Source organism: Ochotona princeps, chromosome 5, assembly GCF_030435755.1.
Source record: "Ochotona princeps isolate mOchPri1 chromosome 5, mOchPri1.hap1, whole genome shotgun sequence".
Taxonomy (NCBI): domain Eukaryota; kingdom Metazoa; phylum Chordata; class Mammalia; order Lagomorpha; family Ochotonidae; genus Ochotona; species Ochotona princeps.
In genome coordinates, this window is record NC_080836.1 from 73,101,325 (window position 1) to 73,121,854 (window position 20,530).

General features: G+C 42.9%; 1 protein-coding gene across 2 annotated transcripts in view; it reads right to left on the bottom strand.

The window, feature by feature from the left end:
* The window catches only part of RFTN2 (raftlin family member 2), a 77,744-nt gene that overhangs the window by 22,931 nt on the left and 34,283 nt on the right, over positions 1-20,530 (bottom strand). For both annotated transcript variants that reach the window (XM_058664789.1, XM_058664788.1), the window contains exons 4-7: positions 15,529-15,712; positions 13,122-13,236; positions 8,397-8,670; positions 4,797-5,000 (exon numbers count right to left, since the gene is read on the bottom strand). In XM_058664789.1, the coding sequence (XP_058520772.1) occupies positions 4,797-5,000; positions 8,397-8,670; positions 13,122-13,236; positions 15,529-15,712 (777 nt within the window). The remainder of the gene's footprint in view (positions 1-4,796; positions 5,001-8,396; positions 8,671-13,121; positions 13,237-15,528; positions 15,713-20,530) is intronic.

Here is a 20,530-nt window from a genome sequence, read left to right on the forward strand (position 1 = left end):
CCATGATTTAGAATTTCAACCCACTTTACTGAATAGTAAGCAAAAGCAAAGTTGTTTCTCCTTGTAGAGTTCTGGGGGCCCATAACAATTGCCAGAGTAAGAAAGTCAGCTGCTTCCACAAGAGGGAGTTCTTGACGTTTCTCCCCATCACGAGTGGCTGCTAGGGAGGGTGGTAGGGAAGACCTCACAGGGAAGGGATTCTCAGATGTGTTCAGTGTGTCACATCTCGAGCAGACACATGACTTAATTTTAGCTGACATTCCTGTAAATGTATTTTTAGCTTTTTTGGTTCCCTACATCACTTTGGCATTGAGCTGCCCAGAGGCAGGGCCAGGGCCACCTCAGAAACAGACACAGGCCCACGTGGCTAACACCGCCTCTGTACTGTTGTCATGTACATTCTGTCTGCCAAAGGAACCTTAGCCTGTGTGCTTCACGTGGCCTCGACCACCATCTCTCTAGAGATCCTGCCAGCAGCCCCTTCCAACCTCTCCATGTTCACCCTGGCTCTCTGTAATCCAAAACGAAGCCAGAAACACGTTTTTAAAAAGGCTAATCAGATAACACCCAGCGCAACGGCTCAGTTGGATAACATGCCCTTGCATGTGCTGGGATTCCATTTGCACGCTGGGTTGTATCCTGGCTTTTCTAGTTCACATCCAGCTCCTTGCTTGTGGCCTGGAAAAGCAGTAAAGGATGGCCCAAAGTCTTAGGACCTTGCACCCACATGGAAGATGTGCAAGAAGTTCCTGGTTCCTGGCTTCAGATTGGCTCAGCTCCAGTCATTGTGGTCATTTGGGTAGTGAACCAGCAGATAGAAGATCTTTCTCTACTGTCTCTCCTTCTCTTTGTAAATCTGCCTTTCCAATAAAAATTACTTAAGATCTTTAAAATTGCAAATAAGATCATGATTCCCTCTTTACATTTTATTTTCTTTTAGATTTAATTTATTTGAAAGGCAAAGTTGAGATTGAGAGAGAGCTTCTATCCACTGGTTCACTCCCCAGACTTCTCAGTGGGGAAGTGCAGGCTGGGCCAGGCTGAAGCCAGGAGCCAAGAGCTTCTTCTGGATTCCCATGTGGTTGCAGGGACCAATGTAATTGGGTCATCCTCTGCAGCTTTCTCAGTTGCATTAGTGAGGAATTGAATAGGAAACAGAGCAGCCAGGACTTGAATTGGCGCCCATATGGGATGCCAGTACCAGCATTGCTGGCAGCAGTTTAACTTGCTATGCCACACTGCTGGCCCACCTTCTTTCTATTTTCAGTGGATGAATTTGAATCAAGCTCCTGGCAGGATGGTTAAGAGCATGCGCTCCGTCTAGGTGGCCCCACAATTTTCCAGTTGTATGACCATGTGTCTCTGTTTCCTCACGTGTAAAAACAGAACAATCACACCCATCTCTGAGGGTTGCTGGGTGAAGTGTGCCTGAAGTGAGTTAAGGTGAAGTGTCTGGCACGATGCTCTCACGTGGTAAGCATGAAACACACCTGGAGGCTCTTGTTGCCCTGATGACAACATGGGACTCCCCATGGACCAGCTGCGGCTGGCTTTTTCCACCTTGTCACCTACCTGGATCCAGTGACACAGATGCTTTCCTGACCTAGGCTCTGTGTACACTTAAGGGTGTTTCCTCTGCCTGCAGGTGTCTACCTCTGGCTGTCACCTGCCTTGTTCCCTTCCAGCATCCTGGGGTCAGTGTGATTATTGTCTTCCTAGAGGAGACTTTGTGACTGCCCCTTCCAATGGGATCTTTCTTTGTACTCTCATCTCAGAATGCTCTTGGGTAATGGCCCACCATTTCTGTCAGTATTGAAACTGGATATACGTTCTGATATCTTTCCTGCCTAGCTGCCTGCTGCTGGCCAGTTCTCTGAGAGTGGGAAACAGGCCTATTTGGTCCTTATTGAGACCCAGTGCCTGGCATAGGGCCTGCCTTGTACATAAGAGATCTCAAAAAAAATTCATGGGAAAATGAAATTACCATGTCCATTTTGGTGCAAATAATTTTGAAAGCCATGCGTAGTTTTTTTTTCACCCTGACTGCATTTTTAAAGACCTCCCTCATGCATGTGAAATGAATAACTACACAAGTGAAGGTTATTACTGTACCCCACGCTTTATTGTGATACTTTTCCACCAACCCCACATGAGCATTTTTATAAAGGGGAAGACACTGAAAGACTGAGGACTAAAGAGAATTCATAAGGGTTCCAAATGTGGTATAAGTTGTGGTGTTTAGGGTTGGCTACCAGAGTGTGGGAACTTCAAGAATGCATGTGTGTGTGTGTCCCCGTGTCCCAGGGGGCTTTTCAAAGCAGAAAAAGCTGAGTGTGAAAGGTCATTGAGAAGGAATATCATAGATTTTATACTATGACCTTGCCAAAGTTGAACAACACAACATAATCTTTTCCCCCTTTCTGTTTCTAGAGGGAGGTGTGTCATCACTGGTGTATGGAGGGGCACATGTTTAAATTTCTGAGCAATGTCTGGCTTTGTATTTGCTCTCCTCATGATGGGCTAACTTCTGACAATGTTTTCGAAGAGAACAGACGAAAGGCAGAACAAACTATGCATTGTTTCTGCACGGACTTTAGATGTCAGGCATCAAACATCCCAAAACAAAATGACCAATTCAACCCTGCTCCCCCTTGGCTTTTTCTCACAGTGACACAGACACTGGTCACAATTTCCCCTTTGCAGCTTCCCAACGGTAGTCCCCGGGAAAGCCCCAAACGACACACCCCATTGCAGACCCCACAGACTGAGGTGGCTCCTTTGGGGCTTGGCACAGCCAGCACTGTAAAATGTCTAATGAGCCGTTCCAGTGCTTGGGGGTTGGGGGGAGTCTCCCTGGGGCTTTCTAAATAGCTCTGAGGCTTTAAGAACAAAAGGGCCTCGGAGTGCGTGGCTGGCCGCTGCTGGGGCTAATTCTGTTTTCATCAGGCAAGGCCCAAGGCAGGGATGCCTGAGAGAGGCTGTGAGAAGAGTGTTTTTCCCTTTCTCCTTAAGCGGCTGGTCAAAAGCCAAAATCTGAAATAGCTCCAATTTAGATTCGAGATGATAAAGAGCCATTATTACAAATGATTACATCCTCCATTGTCACTAAATAAAAAAGGCCGGAGGGAGATAGAAGACAAAGAGAAGACAGAAATCAGAACAGGGACAGCATTCCTTTCTGAGTCAGGCTATTTTCCCATACAATTTATAGAGTCAGTACAGTTTGACTCTATAAGTTTGACAGTACAGACATGGACCTCTGGGTTGGGCTGTTATAGTGCATCTTATTTGGAAATTGCCACTAGTAATCACTCAGTTCTTTGTCTATTCCTGAGAATTACAATCCAACAGCAAATATTACGTTATCATTTTAAATGCATACTCTCCTCGCTGCCAAGCTACACAGCACCCGGGGATGGAGGGCAGTCACTTGATGATGCCTTAGAGACCCATGTGGGGAAGAATGTTCTGAGAATGTTACTTGAGTGGTTTTGATAGTTCTGAAAAGTTGTAGGTTTCATTGTTCCAGGGTTGAGAAAATCTTTCTAAGGCCTACTGATTGACAAAGTCCACCTTGGTGCATCCACATATCCAGACATTTGCTGCCAAAGGGTGGCCAGGAGAGTTCTCCAACTTGTTCTGCTTTCCACCCTCTGAAGAGGCAGCTGACATCCTCTGCTGGCCTAGATGAGCTGGCTGTCATGTGCCCCACGTGCTTGGGCATGCTATCCATTGCACAGGCATCAGCAACTGAGGAGCCCCAGTCCTGATACATGTAAGTCTAGGTTGGATCACATATCTTGTGATTTTCCCTGTGACTGCAGTTTGAGTCCAGAAGTCTAGCTGGGGCCCCCAAGAAACTGCCTGAGGTGACCCCAGACTTGACTCCTGTGTGTGTCAGCTAGTGAGGGGTTGGTTTACTCTGTCACCCACATCAGCCAACATACATACTGGTGAATCCAGTTGCCTGGTCAGTTCTACCACCGGCCCTGTCTTTGATGCAAACCATTGGGTGCTATGGCCTTACCCAACCCAGCCTGCCACAAACCCAGCCTGCCACAAACCCCTTATGCATGCCAGCAGGAATTATAGCCTAGTTAGTGTGACCCCCAATAACCCTCACCAGGCCTACCACCAGCTCCAGTTCCTGTGTGTGTAGGCATATAGAGGAGTTTAGTCCAGCCTGTGCCACGTCCTATCTGGCTCTCGTACACACCCACAGGTTCTGTTGCTTAGCTCAGGCCAACGCACTCCCAGACCCAGCAGAGGTGTATGCTGATGTACACTGTAGCCTGGCCTGGCCTGAGCTGCTCCCAGCCTCGGCTCTTGTGCTCACCAGCGGGAGCTGTGGTATAGTTAACACAAATTTGGCATTAATCAGACCCCAAATTCCCATCAGCTATTGGCTGCTTTTCTCATAGCAGTGTAAGACTGACTCAGGTCAAGGCAAGCTAGGCAGTAACCTACAGCTGGGTGCATGGTTGTATTTTAAAATCAACGCTACAGAGTGGTGTAAAGATTAAAATCTATTTCCTTAGAAATAATAGCTCTTTCAGTCAGTGTTTGAGAGCCAAAAACATTCTTATCAGCTTGACATAAGTTATCAGATTCTTTAGATAAATACATACCATGACTTGTGACAGTTGCTGAAGGACTGTACCGTTATAATAACTTAGGGAGGGAAGGGAAATGGACAGGTGGAAGGGAAGTTTTCCTGAGCCTATGGAACTATATTCTGAAAAATAAAAATTAAAACACATACACATATATCATGAATATATATACCATGAATTTACCTTTAGATGTTTCCCAGCAAACAAATGAATCAATTAAAGACAAGCCTTGCTTGTAGTAAAATGTAGTTAATTCCAGCCAGTCAGCATCAAGTGTACTGATGACAGCTCCTTTTCTTGTTACTTTCATTGACAGGATGCCTTCCTGGTAGGTCCAGCTGGTCGAATCATCATCAAAAGCATTGAAGGCTATATACAACCTGTTATCTGAAGGCAGGTGTTCAGAAAGAGGAACAATTATAATTTTAGTGTTCAAAATGGTTAAAGTTTACCGATTAATAGTGAGATATTCAAAGAAACAAGTATAAATATTAATAAAAGTATTCACCACTTATTTTAACCACATGTTAGCATTATATTATATTTAAGTCAGATTAATCTTTCAAAGACACAAAGATTAATTACTCCTCACTAAGGTACTGAAGATTTCTCTGCACACACCTCCCAAAACTGTTCTGCACCTCAATTGTTGACATATGCCTTGTTAGAGTTATAACCCAGTTTAGACTATCCTAAAATCTGCCAAGTTCGGCAAAATTGAAAATAGACATGAGACAGCTGAATAGCACCCTACAGCCATTTTAAGGTGTATAGCAGCCGGTTCTGTGTATAAACTAAAATTGAAATGTCAATGAAGTAGTCACAGGATGTGGTTAAGAACCTGCATTTTTAAAAACATATTGGTTATTCAATACCATGTAAATTAATTCCATAATATTGTTAATTGTCGTTGATGCTATGTTATGGCTTTAAATCGATCAGGATGATATTCTGCCAGCTCTACTTCAGACCAGAAATGGTCTCCCCAAGAAACTGTTGAATTTACCTGGACAATAAGATGCTGGACTCTATGCTTGGTATACTCTTGCAATGAAAGAATCTTGACTGAATTTGAAATGTAATATAGCAACAAGGTGGAGGAATCCACCATGGGGGAAGGGTATGGGGAGAGCCTATGAAACTATGTCACATAATGCAATGTAATTAATAAAATATAAATATATTTTTTAAAAAGACATGAGAAATGAATGGAGTGATGGCTACTGTCTATATAGCATTTCCTAATTCCATATCCCAGAAATAACTACTCTATTTGGTATTTATCATTTCTATGTAAGATTTTATTCTTAGAATACACATCATATATCTGAAAAGGATATGTAATATTTTATGGTTTAAAAAGCTTTATTTGGGGGGTAGGTGTCAGACTTACTGATAAAGATACCAGTTAGATGCCTGTTTCCCAAATTGAAGTTCCTGGGTCAGGTGCCCGGCTCCAGCTCTTGACTCCAACTTCCTTAGTGTAATGAGATGACCCTGGGAAGCCATGGTGATGGTTCAAGTGACTGAGTCCCTGCTGCTCATGTGGGAGATGTGAATTCCCAGCTGCCATGGGTGGGAATTTTGTGTGGGCAATTACCCACAAAGGAAGGAATTCCCTTCTTTTTTCTCCCTCTCTCAGTTTCTTTCTTCCTTTCTTCCTTCCTTGATTTGCTTTTTTATTTGAAAGGCAGAATTATAGAGACAGAAAGAATAAGAGAGAGAGAGATTGATTTTATGTGCTGGTTCAGTTCCCAAACGGCTGAACAGCAAGGCTGGGCCAGGTCAAAGCCAGGAGCCAGGAGCTCCATCCTGGTTTCCCACATGGGGGGCAAGGGGCAGGCACTTGACCTGTCTTCTGTTACCTTCCTAGATAGATGCATTAGCAGGAAGCTGGACCAGAAACAGAGATGCTGGGAGTCAAAGTGGCACTCAAATATGGGATGCTGGCACAGCTAGCAGTGACCAAATAAGTAAAAAAAAACCTGGCTCCTTATTTGTTTATCTTAACTACTACATAGTATTCTAGTTTGTTATTCTCCTTTTGAGGGACATACAAATTATTTCCAATATTTTTATGTCTCCTAGAATACATATATGAGACTAACTATAGAATATATATTTGGACATAGAAATATTGGAAATTGGGCAACTTCTTACTCTGACGTCTATGAAGAGAAACTTGTGCTTGTGTTTATAAAGTTTAACATAGCCTGTATTGCAAAGAAAGCTTTTTGAATTCCATGGGTTTTGTCAGATTCTCCAAGAGGTTGTTTTTGTGCACTCCTGTTAGGGAGGCACCACCCCTTCCCCCAGATAAGAGCTATTGCCACAGAAAATGAGGCACACTTTAAATAGCACACAATTCAAAAGTATTTAGAAATTAGAATATAAAGATTGATGACTAGCTTAAGTTGTATGTTGGATCTGAAGCTGAAAAGACAAGAATTGGACACTGAATGTATGAAACTTAGGGTGAGAACCGGCATGGGTTTACAGGTAGCAGTGGCAATAACATAGTAAGTAGCTCTCTGACCATAGCTCCAGCAACTCACTCTTGCATTCTTACACTTTATATACTTCATGGAAATCAGCATGGTTGTAAGGTAGGAAAATGATGAAGAAAGGGGAGGATGGTGATGGTATGGTAGACAAGTGACCAGTTAGGAAATGCTTCTAGTTCTTTCCCAAGAGACTGAGCTTGCATGGTCAAATGCCTCTCAGGCATGCACAGGATGTTTAGCACGCCCTGTCATTACGTCCGAAGCCCGTGGCACACATCTGTGCTTCTCCAGTGCCCGTGCTGAGCAGAGCACCAGTTCCAGACAGGTAACTTAACTCCGTGTGCATTCTGGGCCAGGTACGGGGGTGAGACCCTTGTAGACTGCTCTTACTCATGTCCCACAGCAGTCCCTGTAAGCAAGTCCTGCTGGACACTCTCTATAAAGAAACTGAGGCACCTCACGCCACAGCCCATGCTGGATAGTGAAGGCACAGGAAACCTTGCATTTTCTCTAGTGGATTAAGGGCACTTTATAAGAGTGTCTGAAAAGTTTCAGCAGTCTAAAATACATGAATAAGATACTCTGAATTTCTTGGGAAGACTTGGTAGCTGGCAAAGAAGAATAGAACTATTGTTTAAAGTTGTTTTGGGTTTTAAGCACTATTGTTCCAATAATTGTTTCATCATGATGTGCCATTTTCATACTGTAATTGATTATCAAAGAAAGCCAAATTGTTTTAGAGGTGAAAGCCATCCATGATATGAGAAATGCCCACAACTACAATTCTCACACACCATTTATAAAGACAGACATCACTAAGAACAGCTTTCTTTATAGACTCCCTTCTTCACTACATATGTATGGCCTCCAGTTTACAAGGAAATGCTGGATAACTAAATGGAATCTGATGTTCCACACAAAGTTTCATTGTGTCTGTGCCATTGTGTGACTTGCCAGGAACACCTGCCTGAAAAAGTGTTTCGTCTTATTTCTAGCCGTAATAATTAGAAACTAATGATGTTTTACATTAATTCACTTGAGACTTTCTAAACTTCCAGAATTGTTTCTGTTTTCTCCTCTTATTTCTAAAAGCACCTCAAAAACTTATTTTGCTAAATTTAAACCAGTAACGTGAGGATACTTCAGAAAGTGTGTTAAAAAAGTGGAATGGAACGCTGATTTTCCTGCCCCCAAAATGAAAACCCATCTAGTTTTTTCATAAAATGCCTTGTCTGGCTCTCTGAAGACCCCTTTCTTATTTTTCCATCTCATCTGTTACCTTCTCCTTTTCTTGATTGGGAGGAAGTGGGGCTGCCATTTTGTTCCATTTGAACTTGTCTGCTTTCGTGAAGTTCTTCAATCCCACTTTCAGATGATTGCCCGCTCAATGTTCCTTCACTGCAGTTTTTAAAGTTTTCTTCAGAACCATGTCTCACATGCAGCACTGATTCAAGGTCGTTGCCATGGTCAGTTCCATTGCAGAATTTAGCTGGTGGACAATACTGTGGTATGAATCCAACAAATTTCATTCCCTTTTTAGCAGCGACATTAATCTGAGGTTTAAAAAGAGATGGAAGGTCAGAATGTAGACTCCATTCACATTAATTATATTATGAATTAACCTCTAGGCTACCTGTGGAAATTTGTTACAAGTCAGCGGAAGCTGACTAGTAAGTAACTCAAAACCCATTAATAAACTAGTAACCCCTAAAACAGCACTGTTCCTGTGATTCAGTCACACTATCATTGTGACTTTTTCAAACAGAACTTGCACATTATGGCAATTATGAGATCAGAAGACATATTCTCTGAAAGGTTTCTATTTGGGAAGCACTAACAAATCTACAGCATGACTTTACATACTATATGACCATAGTCTCTGGCTGAAGTAGGATTTAAGGAATCTCCAATAATATTATCAGACACATTTTCATTAATAAGGATGAGACATCAATTTTAATGCAAAACGCACAGCATTTTTTTTTCTTGATTTGATAAAGAGAACTGCTAATTCTTGATGAAGGTGTAGGCAGAAAGTACAAGCCCAGCTCATATTCCTTTGAAGCCTTCTGATGCCACTGGACCAAATGTACACGGTTAGGATCCCACCTTACCGGTTAAAGAACAGGAATCTGAAACAGAGCGAATGCTAGTGAAACGGTTTGCAATTTTAAGCCTGGATTTTGGGAGGCAGTTGTTCGGTGTGCTAGTTAAGATGCCTGCATTCCAGGCTTGAGTGCTTGGCACTCAGGGCTGGCTCTGGCCTCTGACTCCAGCTTCTTGCTCACCGGAACCCTGGGAGGCAGTGGTTATGGCGGAAAGTGGCTGGTGTTTGCCCCCGCGTGGGAGTGTGAGAGGCCCGGACTGCCTCCAGAATTCTGACTTCAGCCTGCCCACGTTGGGCTGCCGGAGGCAACCAATGCTTTTGCTTCAGTTTATTCCATCTTTCTTTGTTGTATCTTCCTCCTCCTTCCTTTCGTCCTTTCTTGTGTTCCCTCACTGTCTTCCTCTCGCCCTCCTTTCCTTCCCTCTTTTTAAAAGATCAACTGATTACATGAAAGTGAGAGAGATAAAGAAATTGAGGAAGAACCAGAACCTGCTGGTTCACTCCCCAAGTGGCCCAACAGCCAGGGCTGAGCTGAGCTGAAGCCAGAGCTAGGACCTCCACAGGGTGGCAGGAATTCAGGCACATGGGTCATCATCCAGTGTCTCCCAGGTTTCCAGAGGGAGCTGGATCAGAAGGACAGCAGCCAGGGCTCAGCCGTGGGTATTTTTTTTTTTTAAGGTTTGCTTATTTTTATTGGAGAGGCCCATTTACAGAGAGAAGGAGAGACAGAGAGAAATATCTTCCATTCTTCTGTTCACGTCCAGATGTATAACGGCCAGAACTGAGCTGATCCAGGAGTCAGGAGCTTCTTCCGGATCTCCCATGTGGGTGCAGGGTCCCAAGACTTTGGGCTGTCTATTGCTTTCCCAAACCAATAGCAGGGAGCTGGATGGGAAGTGGAGCCAGGACACAAACTGGTGCCCCTCTGGGATCCCGACACTTGAAGGGGGAGGATTAGCGAACTGAACCATCACACTGGGCCTAGCTGTACATGTCTGTAAGTGGCTACTCAACCCACTGCACCACAGTGCTTTCCCCACGTCTTTCTCTTGTTCAACAGGCAATTCCCTCAAGGGCAAGGGCTGTGTAGTGCTTGAAGTGGTAATGCTCTAAGAATACTTCTTAAGTTAAAAGAAGAAACAGCAATCCTTTTTACTTGGCTGTGATTGTAAACATTTAAATTAAGTGTTCTAAATATTACTCAGGAGGAGAAAAAAGCATGATGGAGTTTCCAAAACAAACATGGACGGATAGAATGTTGATAGAAGAAAGGTAGCACGAAGACCTGGGGCAGCATCAAAGGGCAATGCCCAGTCATAGGGGGCAGCTCTACGGAGCTGCTGCCAATGAGGTGAGAGGATCCTGAGCTGGGGAGCAGAGATGATGGCTGCAGCAGCATCTTGTACCCCCTCCAGGATCAACACAGTGATTCTGTACCAGTGCTGGAAGCCTTACACACTCCCCTTCCCAAGCTTTCCTTCCTATCAGGTGTCCTGGGAGAGCAGAGTGGGAGGTGAGAAGCATGCTGCACTTTGTTAATTGATTTGGGTGGAAAATGCAGAGGAATTTTTCCTAGTACGAGGGAATTTTTCCTAGTACGAGAAAATTTTAGCTAGAAAATTCGATCAAAACAATGTACTAATGACTTTTCCATCTGTTAAGCTAGAGGATTGCTCGTCACGAAATAACATTTTTATTTTCTGAGTCCTGAGAAAAACCCCCGTACATTTGATTTTAAGAAGAATGAACATTGGTAAATGTTAAGATTTGATTTAAAATCTGGTAGTTCAACAACCAACACTCTACCTGACACAGCTGTTCAAAGATAACATTTAGCATCGTGTATTGCTCTTGTTTATACTGAGGGCAATGCTCAGACACTTCATGTGCTAGGTTTCCTGGAACTTTATTCTTCACGAAATAACCCCATTCCTTTAATAGCTGAAATAACAGCACTTTCCTGTTTAAACAGCTCTTTATCTGTATCCAGGAAGTCAAATGCAAAACAAGGACTTGGTGAGTGACCTACTAAGACTAAATTAGCAACTATATTTTTGTTTTCAAAAAACTCTCTGGAGTGGATTTATTCCCAGGGGAAAAAAGTTTTTCCCCCAGAATAGTAGTAAATAACTTCTGTACTTGGCTTATAAAATTCTAGTCTGATGGCTTTCTAAAATCCTTAATGAATAGTGACTTTGTATCTCAATGCGTACTAATCATTAAAAACCATAGCTGGCTGCGCACAAACCAGAGATAATTTTACACACAGGGTTATTCAAAGCTTGGAAACAATAGAAACAAATGAACATATTCTATAATTTCTGACCTGGAAAGAAATGCCTTAGATTTTTGGCTGTGTGCATTTATGTAGAAAGCTAAAACCTTATAAACATGTTAATGCAACCAAAGGCAAAAACAGAAAGTTGTCATTGGGCCCAGCAGCGGGGCCTGGTGGCGTGGCCTAGCGGCTAAAGTCCTCACCTTGAAAGCCCTGGGATCCCATATGGGCGCCGGTTCTAATCCCAGCAGCTCCACTTCCCATCCAGCTCCCTGCTTGTGGCCTGGGATAGCAGTCGAGGACTGCCCAAAGCATTGGGACCCTGCACCCATGTGGGAGACCTGGAAGAGGTTCCAGGTTCCTGGCATCGGATCGGCGCAGCACCGGCCCATTGCGGCTCACTTGGGGAGTGAATCAGTGGACGGAAGATCTTCCTCTCTGTCTCTCCACCTCTCTGTATATCTGACTTTGTAATAAAATAAATAAATCTTTAAAAAAAAAAGTTGTTATAAAATTTCATTGAATTTAGACTATTTGTGAATGTGTTTTCCTTAGTTTTAATCAGTACAGTGTTCAATTTTCCACTTGATTTTTAGTTGTTATACTGTATACATTTTTCCATCTTGATAACTACACTAGCAAGTCTAATACTCATAAATATTCTATTATATATTGTTGTCTCCTTCAAAGTTATCCAGTTATTGGGTATTTGATTCCTTAGTCACTGTTGATGAAACACTTTGCACAGAAACAAACTTTTCCTTCTTCAGTTGTTTTATTGGAATATATTCCTAAAGAGGAGATTGCTAAGTCACAATATTAAAAATAGGATTTATGATTTTATTACCAAGTTGGCATAGATGGACACTATTGATGTGTTACAATGCCAGTTGTAATATGGATATTAACTTTTCTTAAAAGTTTTACAAGCACTGAGTATAATAATCTCACTAGCAAGGTATTAATTCTGTTTTCATTTACATTGAAATCTGCTAGTTAGGCTAAATCTATTACAAACTGCATTTTTGACAGTTTCTGCTGTGTTTACTGCCCATGGACTAAGTGTGTCCGTGTAGGACTGTACCATTTCATGTATTTGGATCCGTTTCCTTGATATTTTAGAAAGGAAGTTCCCACAGAGACATTTGTTGTAGATTTCTCTTTGATCCTTTGTTTTTACACACAAGTTATATTTGTGCACTCACATTCCTCAGACTACTCAGAGTTGTAAAAGCTTCCCATTTTCCATGATAGCCTTTACATCTAAAAAATTCTCTTTATCTCACTTGAAATATGTAAAACCTGTTTCCAACAGAACGACTCCCTAGTTTTTCATCACCATTTATTAATTGGTGGCTGCTCCTTCAATTTTGTTTTAGCATTAAAAAAATTAAGCTTCTTATATATGTTTAAATTTATTTCTGGTAGATTCCATTCTGTTTCATTGGCCTGTATTTATCTGCTCCAACTCTGTACAATTTGGTACAAGTCTCTGAATTCTGGTAGCAAGTCACCTATCATTTTCATTTTTTTTTTAAACAGTAAAAAAGGAAATTGATAGAGAAGAAATATCAAATATTTCTTAATATCCCATGAAAAGAAATGCATGCTTGTAGTACCTTTTCTATCAGCTCTTTTGCAACATCATTTGTTTGTGTCTCGTAAGTCAGAGGACATTCCTCGATCACAAGCCTTGGGCGCCTCTGTGCACTGGCTGCTGCTGGATGCTTGGGGCTGGAATAGAGAGCAAGTTTACGGTTAGAGATCAACTGTCACTTCCCAGCTAACCTGTCCGTGTGCCCACGAGTGAATAACTCACAAACAAGGCTAAGGCAGACATAGCTTTGTTTCTCTTACATGGAAAAATATCAAAAGCACAATACTTTCTATTAAATGTCCTGAATTTAGACAACTGGTAATTTTTAAAATAGGAGAAAAGCTTCATGTTTATTATAATAAGTTTCAAGAAATGGTTTTTAATTGTTACACCTCATTGTTATCAGAAAGCACAAGTAGAGAAAACCTATATAAATACAAAAGAATATTGCCTGTTTTTTTCTCTTTTTCTTCTTTTCTGATCTTTTTTTTTCCCCCTTGCTTATTTTAGCCTTGTCAGGATGCTGCTATGTCTATTTGAAGTAATGCTTAAAGTGGAAAAAAACGATGCATATGTGGTTACACTGGACAGTGTACTGTATGCCTTAAAAAGTGATCAGATCCTTGATAAGCCTTTTCTTTGCCTGAATCTTCCTATTTTCTGTCATTCTTTCTGATTTCATACCTCATTCTCTGCTTAGCCCTATCATGATTAACATGACTGTTGTTGGGCCATCTTTATAAAGGGAAAGCTTAGTTTTTAACTTTGGTTTTTGGGATGCTTTTGGTAAAGGTGAAGATTGGTGTAAAAAAACACTTAACAGCATTGCTGTTTGGTGGGTAAAGCCACCTGTGATGCCAGCATTCCGTATGGGCACTGGTTAGAATTCTGGCTGTTCCACTTCTGATCCAGTTTCCTGCTCATGGCCTGCAAAAAGCAGTGGAGGATGGCCGAGGTACTTGCGTGCCTTCTACTCATATGGGAGGACTGGCTTTGGCTGTTGACAGCCACCTGGGCAGTGAAACAGCAGATGGAAGATCCCTCTTGCTCTGTCTCTCCCTCTTTATAACTGTTTCATACATAAATAAATAAATCTTAAAGAAGAAAAAGCCCTCAGTGAAAGTAGGCTTCAGGGATCTGGTCTGTTTCTTTGGCCTGGTGACGGCGCTAGCAGCTCACCACTAACTCTCCTGCTGGAGTTACTGCAGGAGCTTCCACGTGCCCCAAATTGCTTTTGCTGTTCACTGACATTCTCACCCAGGATCTGTTTGTCTAGAAAGAACTCAAATCTATCAGAAGTTTTAAGGAAGAAGGTATATATTTCCTTGCTTCAATCCAGATTCAACCACTGGAAAGAAAATATGCCTTAAACCAAAATACCCAATTATTCTTTGTTCTCGTTTAGTTGGCTTAAAACAATGTCTTGTTAAAGGAAAGGGTTTGGCCTACTGGTTAGGATACCACTTGGGATGCCCACGGCCCACACTGACGTGTCTGTACTCCCTACCCAGCTTCTGGCAAACGTGCACCCCAGGCAGGTGATGGCTCAGGAACGTGGGTCCTGCCATCCAGCCGGGAGACCTGGATTGCGGCTTCAGCTTCAAACTTGAGCCTGGCCCAGCTCTGGCACTGCAGGCATTTAGGAGTGGGCCAGTACATGGGAGAGCTCTTTCCATCTCTCAAATATATAAAGCAAGTACAATTACAAAAATATTGTTCTTTCAGAGAGATAAAATTGCCATTTAAAAAAAGTTATTTGTGGCCTAGCGGCTAAAGTCCTCGCCTTGAAAGCCCCGGGATCCCATATGGGCACTGGTTCTAATCCCGGCAGCTCCACTTCCCATCCAGCTCCCTGCTTGTGGCCTGGGAAAGCAGTTGAGGACAGCCCAAAGCATTGGGACCCTGCACCCGCGTGGGAGACCTGGAAGAGGTTCCAGGTTCCCGGCTTCGGATTGGCGCGCACTGGCCCGTTGCGGCTCACTTGGGGAGTGAATCATCGGAAGGAAGATCTTCCTCTCTGTCTCTCCTCCTCTGTGTATATCTGGCTGTAATAAAATGAATAAATCTTTAAAAAAAAGTTATTTATTCATTATTTTGAGATGCAGAGTGACAGAAAAAAAAGATCTTCTATCTTCTGATTTACTGCCTAAACGCTCGCAACAGTCAGGACTGGACCAAGCTGGTGCCTGGAGCCTAGAACTCCCTCCTGGGAGTAAGAGGCAGAGATCTAAGTAGCAGTGTCCTCATGTTCTGCCTTCCTGGGTGCATTCCCAGGAAGCTGGGTTGGGAACTGAGTAGCCAGACTGGCATTCCGACATGGAATGTGGGTGTCACAAGGGGCAGCTTCACTCATGTGCCAAGCATCAGTCCTCAGCTCATCGCCCTTGACCTCCTCCGAGTACAACTGCTTTCTTGAGCACCACGCTTACCTTAACTTTAAGCGGAATAGCACCACTCTGTAGAGGTAACTCGCTGGTAGGTGTTTTCGCTGCCCCACTGGTTGTAAGACGGGATGAATAGCCCCAACAATATAGCCTTTAAGATAATAGTCATCCACTTTCGCTACTATATCCAGAACTGAATTTATCTTGATGACCCCTGGGTTTGAGGAAGCTGAAATATCAAAAGGAAAGAGAAATTTGAACATGATTAAGATTGAATTTCCTATTATTTCTGTGTATGATAATACTAATGAATAGAAAAAAACCAGTCATATGAGTTCATCTGAAATAAGTTACATTAACACATATTCTCCATCTTCCAAACTCATTTCTGAAAAAGGAAAAAAAAAAAAGAAAAAAGAGCAAAACTGACCTTAACAATGGGTAGATAACTGATATTGCCAGTATATTATAAAGCAGAAATGCAGTATCTTCTATGCTCTTCAGTTAAGGCAGATGTATTTATTTATTTTAAAAAGATTTATTTATTTTTATTGGAAAATCAGATTTTTGGAGAGGAGAGACAGAGAGAAAGATCTTCCATCTGCTGGTTCAATCTAAGTAGCTGCAATGGCTGGAACTGAGCATATCTGAAACCAGGAGCCAGGAGGTTCTTCTGGGTCTCCCATGCAGGTGAAGGGTCCCAAGGCTTTGAGCTGTCTTCCACTGCTTTCCCAGACCAGAACTGCCCATATGGGATCCCGGAATGCGCAAGGCGAGGACTTTAGCCACTAGGCTATCGCATCAGGCCTGATAATTTCAATTCATTTTCTCCAACATTTATAAAGTACCATAAAGATTTTATTTTTAGCATCCCAGAGAAAATTAGAACCTTGCTTTTGCATACTAACTCGACATGAGAAAACACTTAACGATTGCTACACAACAATTTCTGTATTTTTAATTTTTAGATTTGTGTGAATTTTGATTTTTCTCAAATTGTGTGTTTCAACTTGTTTTAAAAACAATTAGTCCTTTAGTGACTGTTTTAGTTATGCACCTCCTAAAGTCTATTCATGGACATAGGCTCATTCAAATGAAATTTTAAAACAACAATGCTGCCTTGGGGTGAGCGTGGAGCCTGCTGGTGGAGGTGCTGGCTAGGACGCCACATCTCCTGTCAAGGCACCTGAATTTGATTCCTGAGTCCAGCTTCCTGCTAGGGCAGACTCAGGGAAGCAGCAGGGATGGCTCAGGGGTGCCTGGGTTAAGTCCCAGGCTCCCAGCTTCTGATCAGTCCATCGTCCTGGAGGAAAGAGCCAACAGATGGAGACACTCCACTGGGGAGTGAATCAGCAGACAGAGGATCTTCCTCTCTGTCTCTCCTCTTTTCTGTGGATCTGACTTTAAACAAATGAATCTTAAAAAGAAAATAAATAAATATTAAAAAAAGAAAATGTTTCAAAATTTGAAAGATATATCCAAGAAGTGTTTTTTGATAAGTAAAAATTCTAAATACAGAAGACATTCAACTGTAAAATTATTGTGCAACTGATGAGCCATTGAAGGGGGGAAATCTGTAAAACTGTAGGGTAGCATCATCTACACAGACTTTAGCACAATTAAATGATAAGAAGCATGCTATGGGGCTAGCATAGTAGGTTAAGCCACCTGCAGCACTGGCAGCCCAAACGTACACTGGTTCGTGTCCTGGCTGCTCCACTTCCCATCCAGCTCCCTGCTAATGCAACTGGGAAAGCAGTAAGAGAATGGTCCAAGCGCTTCTATTGTCTGCGACCCATGTGGAACACCTGGATGGAATTCCAGGCTCCTGGCTTTGGCCTGACTCAGCCCTGGCCATTGCGGCCATTTGGGGAATGAACTTGCAGATGGAAGATCCCTTTCTTTTTCTCCAACTCTGCCTTTCAAATAAACAAAAATTTTGAAAGTGAAGTATGTTATTTGGAAAAATATTCTAATGTTACAGCAGTATTAACAATTTAAGAATTAAGATGTAAAAACATGTGTGCAATTTGATTATCTCCTGAGTATCAAAAAATATGACATGAATTCTAGGTCTGGGCTAAATGGGCTGTTAGCCTATTGTTAGTGTGGTCAGTGGAAGCCAGCCAGGGATGGCTCTGACTGCCTGACCACAGGCAGGAGGTTAGGAAGCAGATGAGGAAGAAGGGTCAGAGGAAAGCAGCCTTCCTTTCCCGGTCCATTAGCATCCACGCTATGGAACAAAATCTCCCGCCTGTGGGAATGCATGCCTACTTTGCAAGTAATTAGATCACTGAATAGAAAAGTCACACAAACCAGGATAAATCCATTTCCTCCAGTTTTCATCCTCTTTTGGACTCAAAACACGTTTTCTTCATCTCTGTGAACAGCACAGAGAGTGATCGTGGGATTTGAAGAAGCAGCCTGGACTTCCCAGTACACAGCCCGGCCCCGCCCGCTGGGCAGCAATTCTACAATTCATCTGGTTTTTACTCTTTGTGCTGTTTTGACTACCAACCTGGTTTTCTAATCAAAGGAATGGAAACATTGTAACATAAAATGGAATAGATTCTGAAGAGTATGGGATGCAATAGAAACTAAATTTCATTTTTAAAAAAATTATAGACGAATCCCACAAAATGCTGAAGAAAATTGGCATTTTTAAAAAGATTTATTTATTTTTATTGGAAAGTCAGATATACAGAGAGGAGGAGAGACAGAGAAGAAAAATCTTCCGTCCACTGATTCACTCCCTAAGTGGCTGCAATTGCCAGAGCTCAGCCGATCCGAAGCCAGGAGCCAGGAGCTTCCTCCAGGTCTCTCATGTGGGTGTAGGGTACCAAGGTCCTGGGCTGTCCTCAACTGCTTTTCCTGGCCACAAGGAACTGGATGGTAAGGGGTCGTCAGGATTAGAACTGGTGCCCATATGAGATTCTGGCAAGTGCGAAGCAAGGATTTAGCTGCTGGGCCACTGCGCCGGGCCTGAAAATCGGCATGTTTTAATTGGATGCATCAGATGGTAAAAATTCTCCAGCATGATGCGAAAGCACAGTGACGGTCCGGCAGCTGTTATTGCTTGTTGCTTCAGACTTCACTCTGGTCGCTGCTGCTCTTGAACACCTAGCTTTGGCACGCCAGCAGCACGTGGAGTTTCTGAATCGGACACTGTGCTGTGGGCCACCAGGATTCCTCTGCCGATCTGCTCCCCAGCTGGAGCCAATCACTCCTTCTTCTGTACTTCTACCAGTGCCTTTTCTAGAATGTATTATGGTTCTTGTCTCTAGTGACTGTTAGAATTTCTTTAAAGGCAGATATACAGAGGAGGAGAGTCAGAGAGGAAGATCTTCCGTCCACTGATTCACTCCCCAGGCAGCCCCAATGGCTGGAGCTGAGCTGATCCGAAGCCAGGAGCCAGGAATCTCCTTCAGGACTCCCACACAGATGCAGTGTCCCAAGGCTTTGGGCTGTCCTTGACTGCTTTCCCAGGCCACAAGCAGGGAGCTGGATGGGGAGTGGAGCTGCCGGGATTAGAACCAGTGTCCAAATGGGATCCTGGTGCATTCAAGGCAAGAACTTTAGCAGCTACGCTATTGCACCAGGCCAAGACTGAGAATTTCTTAAGGCAAGAAACCTACTGTTTTCATATCTGTCTATGCTCAGGCTATATCCCTTAAGTCATGAGGATAAACTGGAAATATTGTTCATAAGTGGAATTGAAAGGCAAAATTATAGCATCTATGAGGGAATGCAATCAAGACTAGCTCGTGCAAATTTTGAAACATTAGGTTAATAAATTCAGGGACAATGGAGCAGGCTATCCAGGTCTTATTGGAGAAAGGAGAAAGCAGGGAGAAGGCATAGGCAGCGCAGCGCTGGAGGACTGCTTTTCACTTTTGATCACAAAAGGGAGGGTGGCAGAGAACTTAGCAAGAATCCAATCAGAAATCATGTTCACATCAGAATGATCTAGCTTAGAACTCCCACCCGATGCTCCTTAGTGACATTGCAATGAAAAAACAACATGGTACATGAAGTAAGGAAGGTGGAGTCATACGGAGTTTAATTAGTGCCATCCTGGAGTGAAATCTGGAGACAATCTTGGCAGAGGATTGTAACACAGACAGTGAACAATCGAGTGAAGAGGAAGAGTGTAGCTTTTATTCAAAAGGCTCTCTTGAGCTCACGGGTCTGGGGGAAGTTCTGGATACTGCCGTCCTTGCTGTGCTTGGGTCTTGGTTGGAGACTCTTAGATCCTTTGTTTTCTCATTTGGGTTTTCTTTGGTGATACTGCTTGGAGGCAAAAGGCAGACATCAGGAACTCGGTGTTGAGGCGAGTCCACTTTCCTGCGGTCTTGGGTACGAGTTAAGGACAACGTAGGTAACTTACAGTTCTGCTTTCTGTGGTCTTGCTACCATGCCATGGATGGTGGTGGTGCAGCAGCTGGCGCATAACAGACACCTCGTGAAGGGGCAGGCATGTGGCATAGTGGCTAAGACACTGAGTATTGTAGCAGAGAGACCCCCACTCCAGATTCCAGCTTCCTGCTAATGTGCACCAAGTGAGACTGCAGGTGATGGGGCCAGTCGCTACATCCCTGCCATCCACGTGGCAGACCTGGACTGAGTTCCTGGCTCCCGGCTTTGGCCTGGCCCTGCCTTGGCTATTGTATTTGGGGAGTAAATCTACAGATGAGCAGTCTCTCTTTCTCTGCCTTTCAAATAAAAAGAAATAAGTAAGTAAATTTAAAAGGTATTCTTATAGACTCAAAGAGGCATTTAAATTATTACCTAATTAGAATATTTGAACATATTTACAATGCTGAATTTTCTCCAAATCCTCAGTAGTTAAACCCACCATTTAATATAATAACACCTTCTTCATTAATTCAAGATTATATGTTATCTGGTTTCCACGCTGTGGCATAGTGAGTAAGCTGCCGCCTTCAGTGCCAGAATCCCATATGGGTACCAGTTCCAGTCTTGGCTGCTGCATTTCCAAACCAGCTCACTGCCAATGTGCCTAGGAAAGCAGTGCAGGATGGCCCAA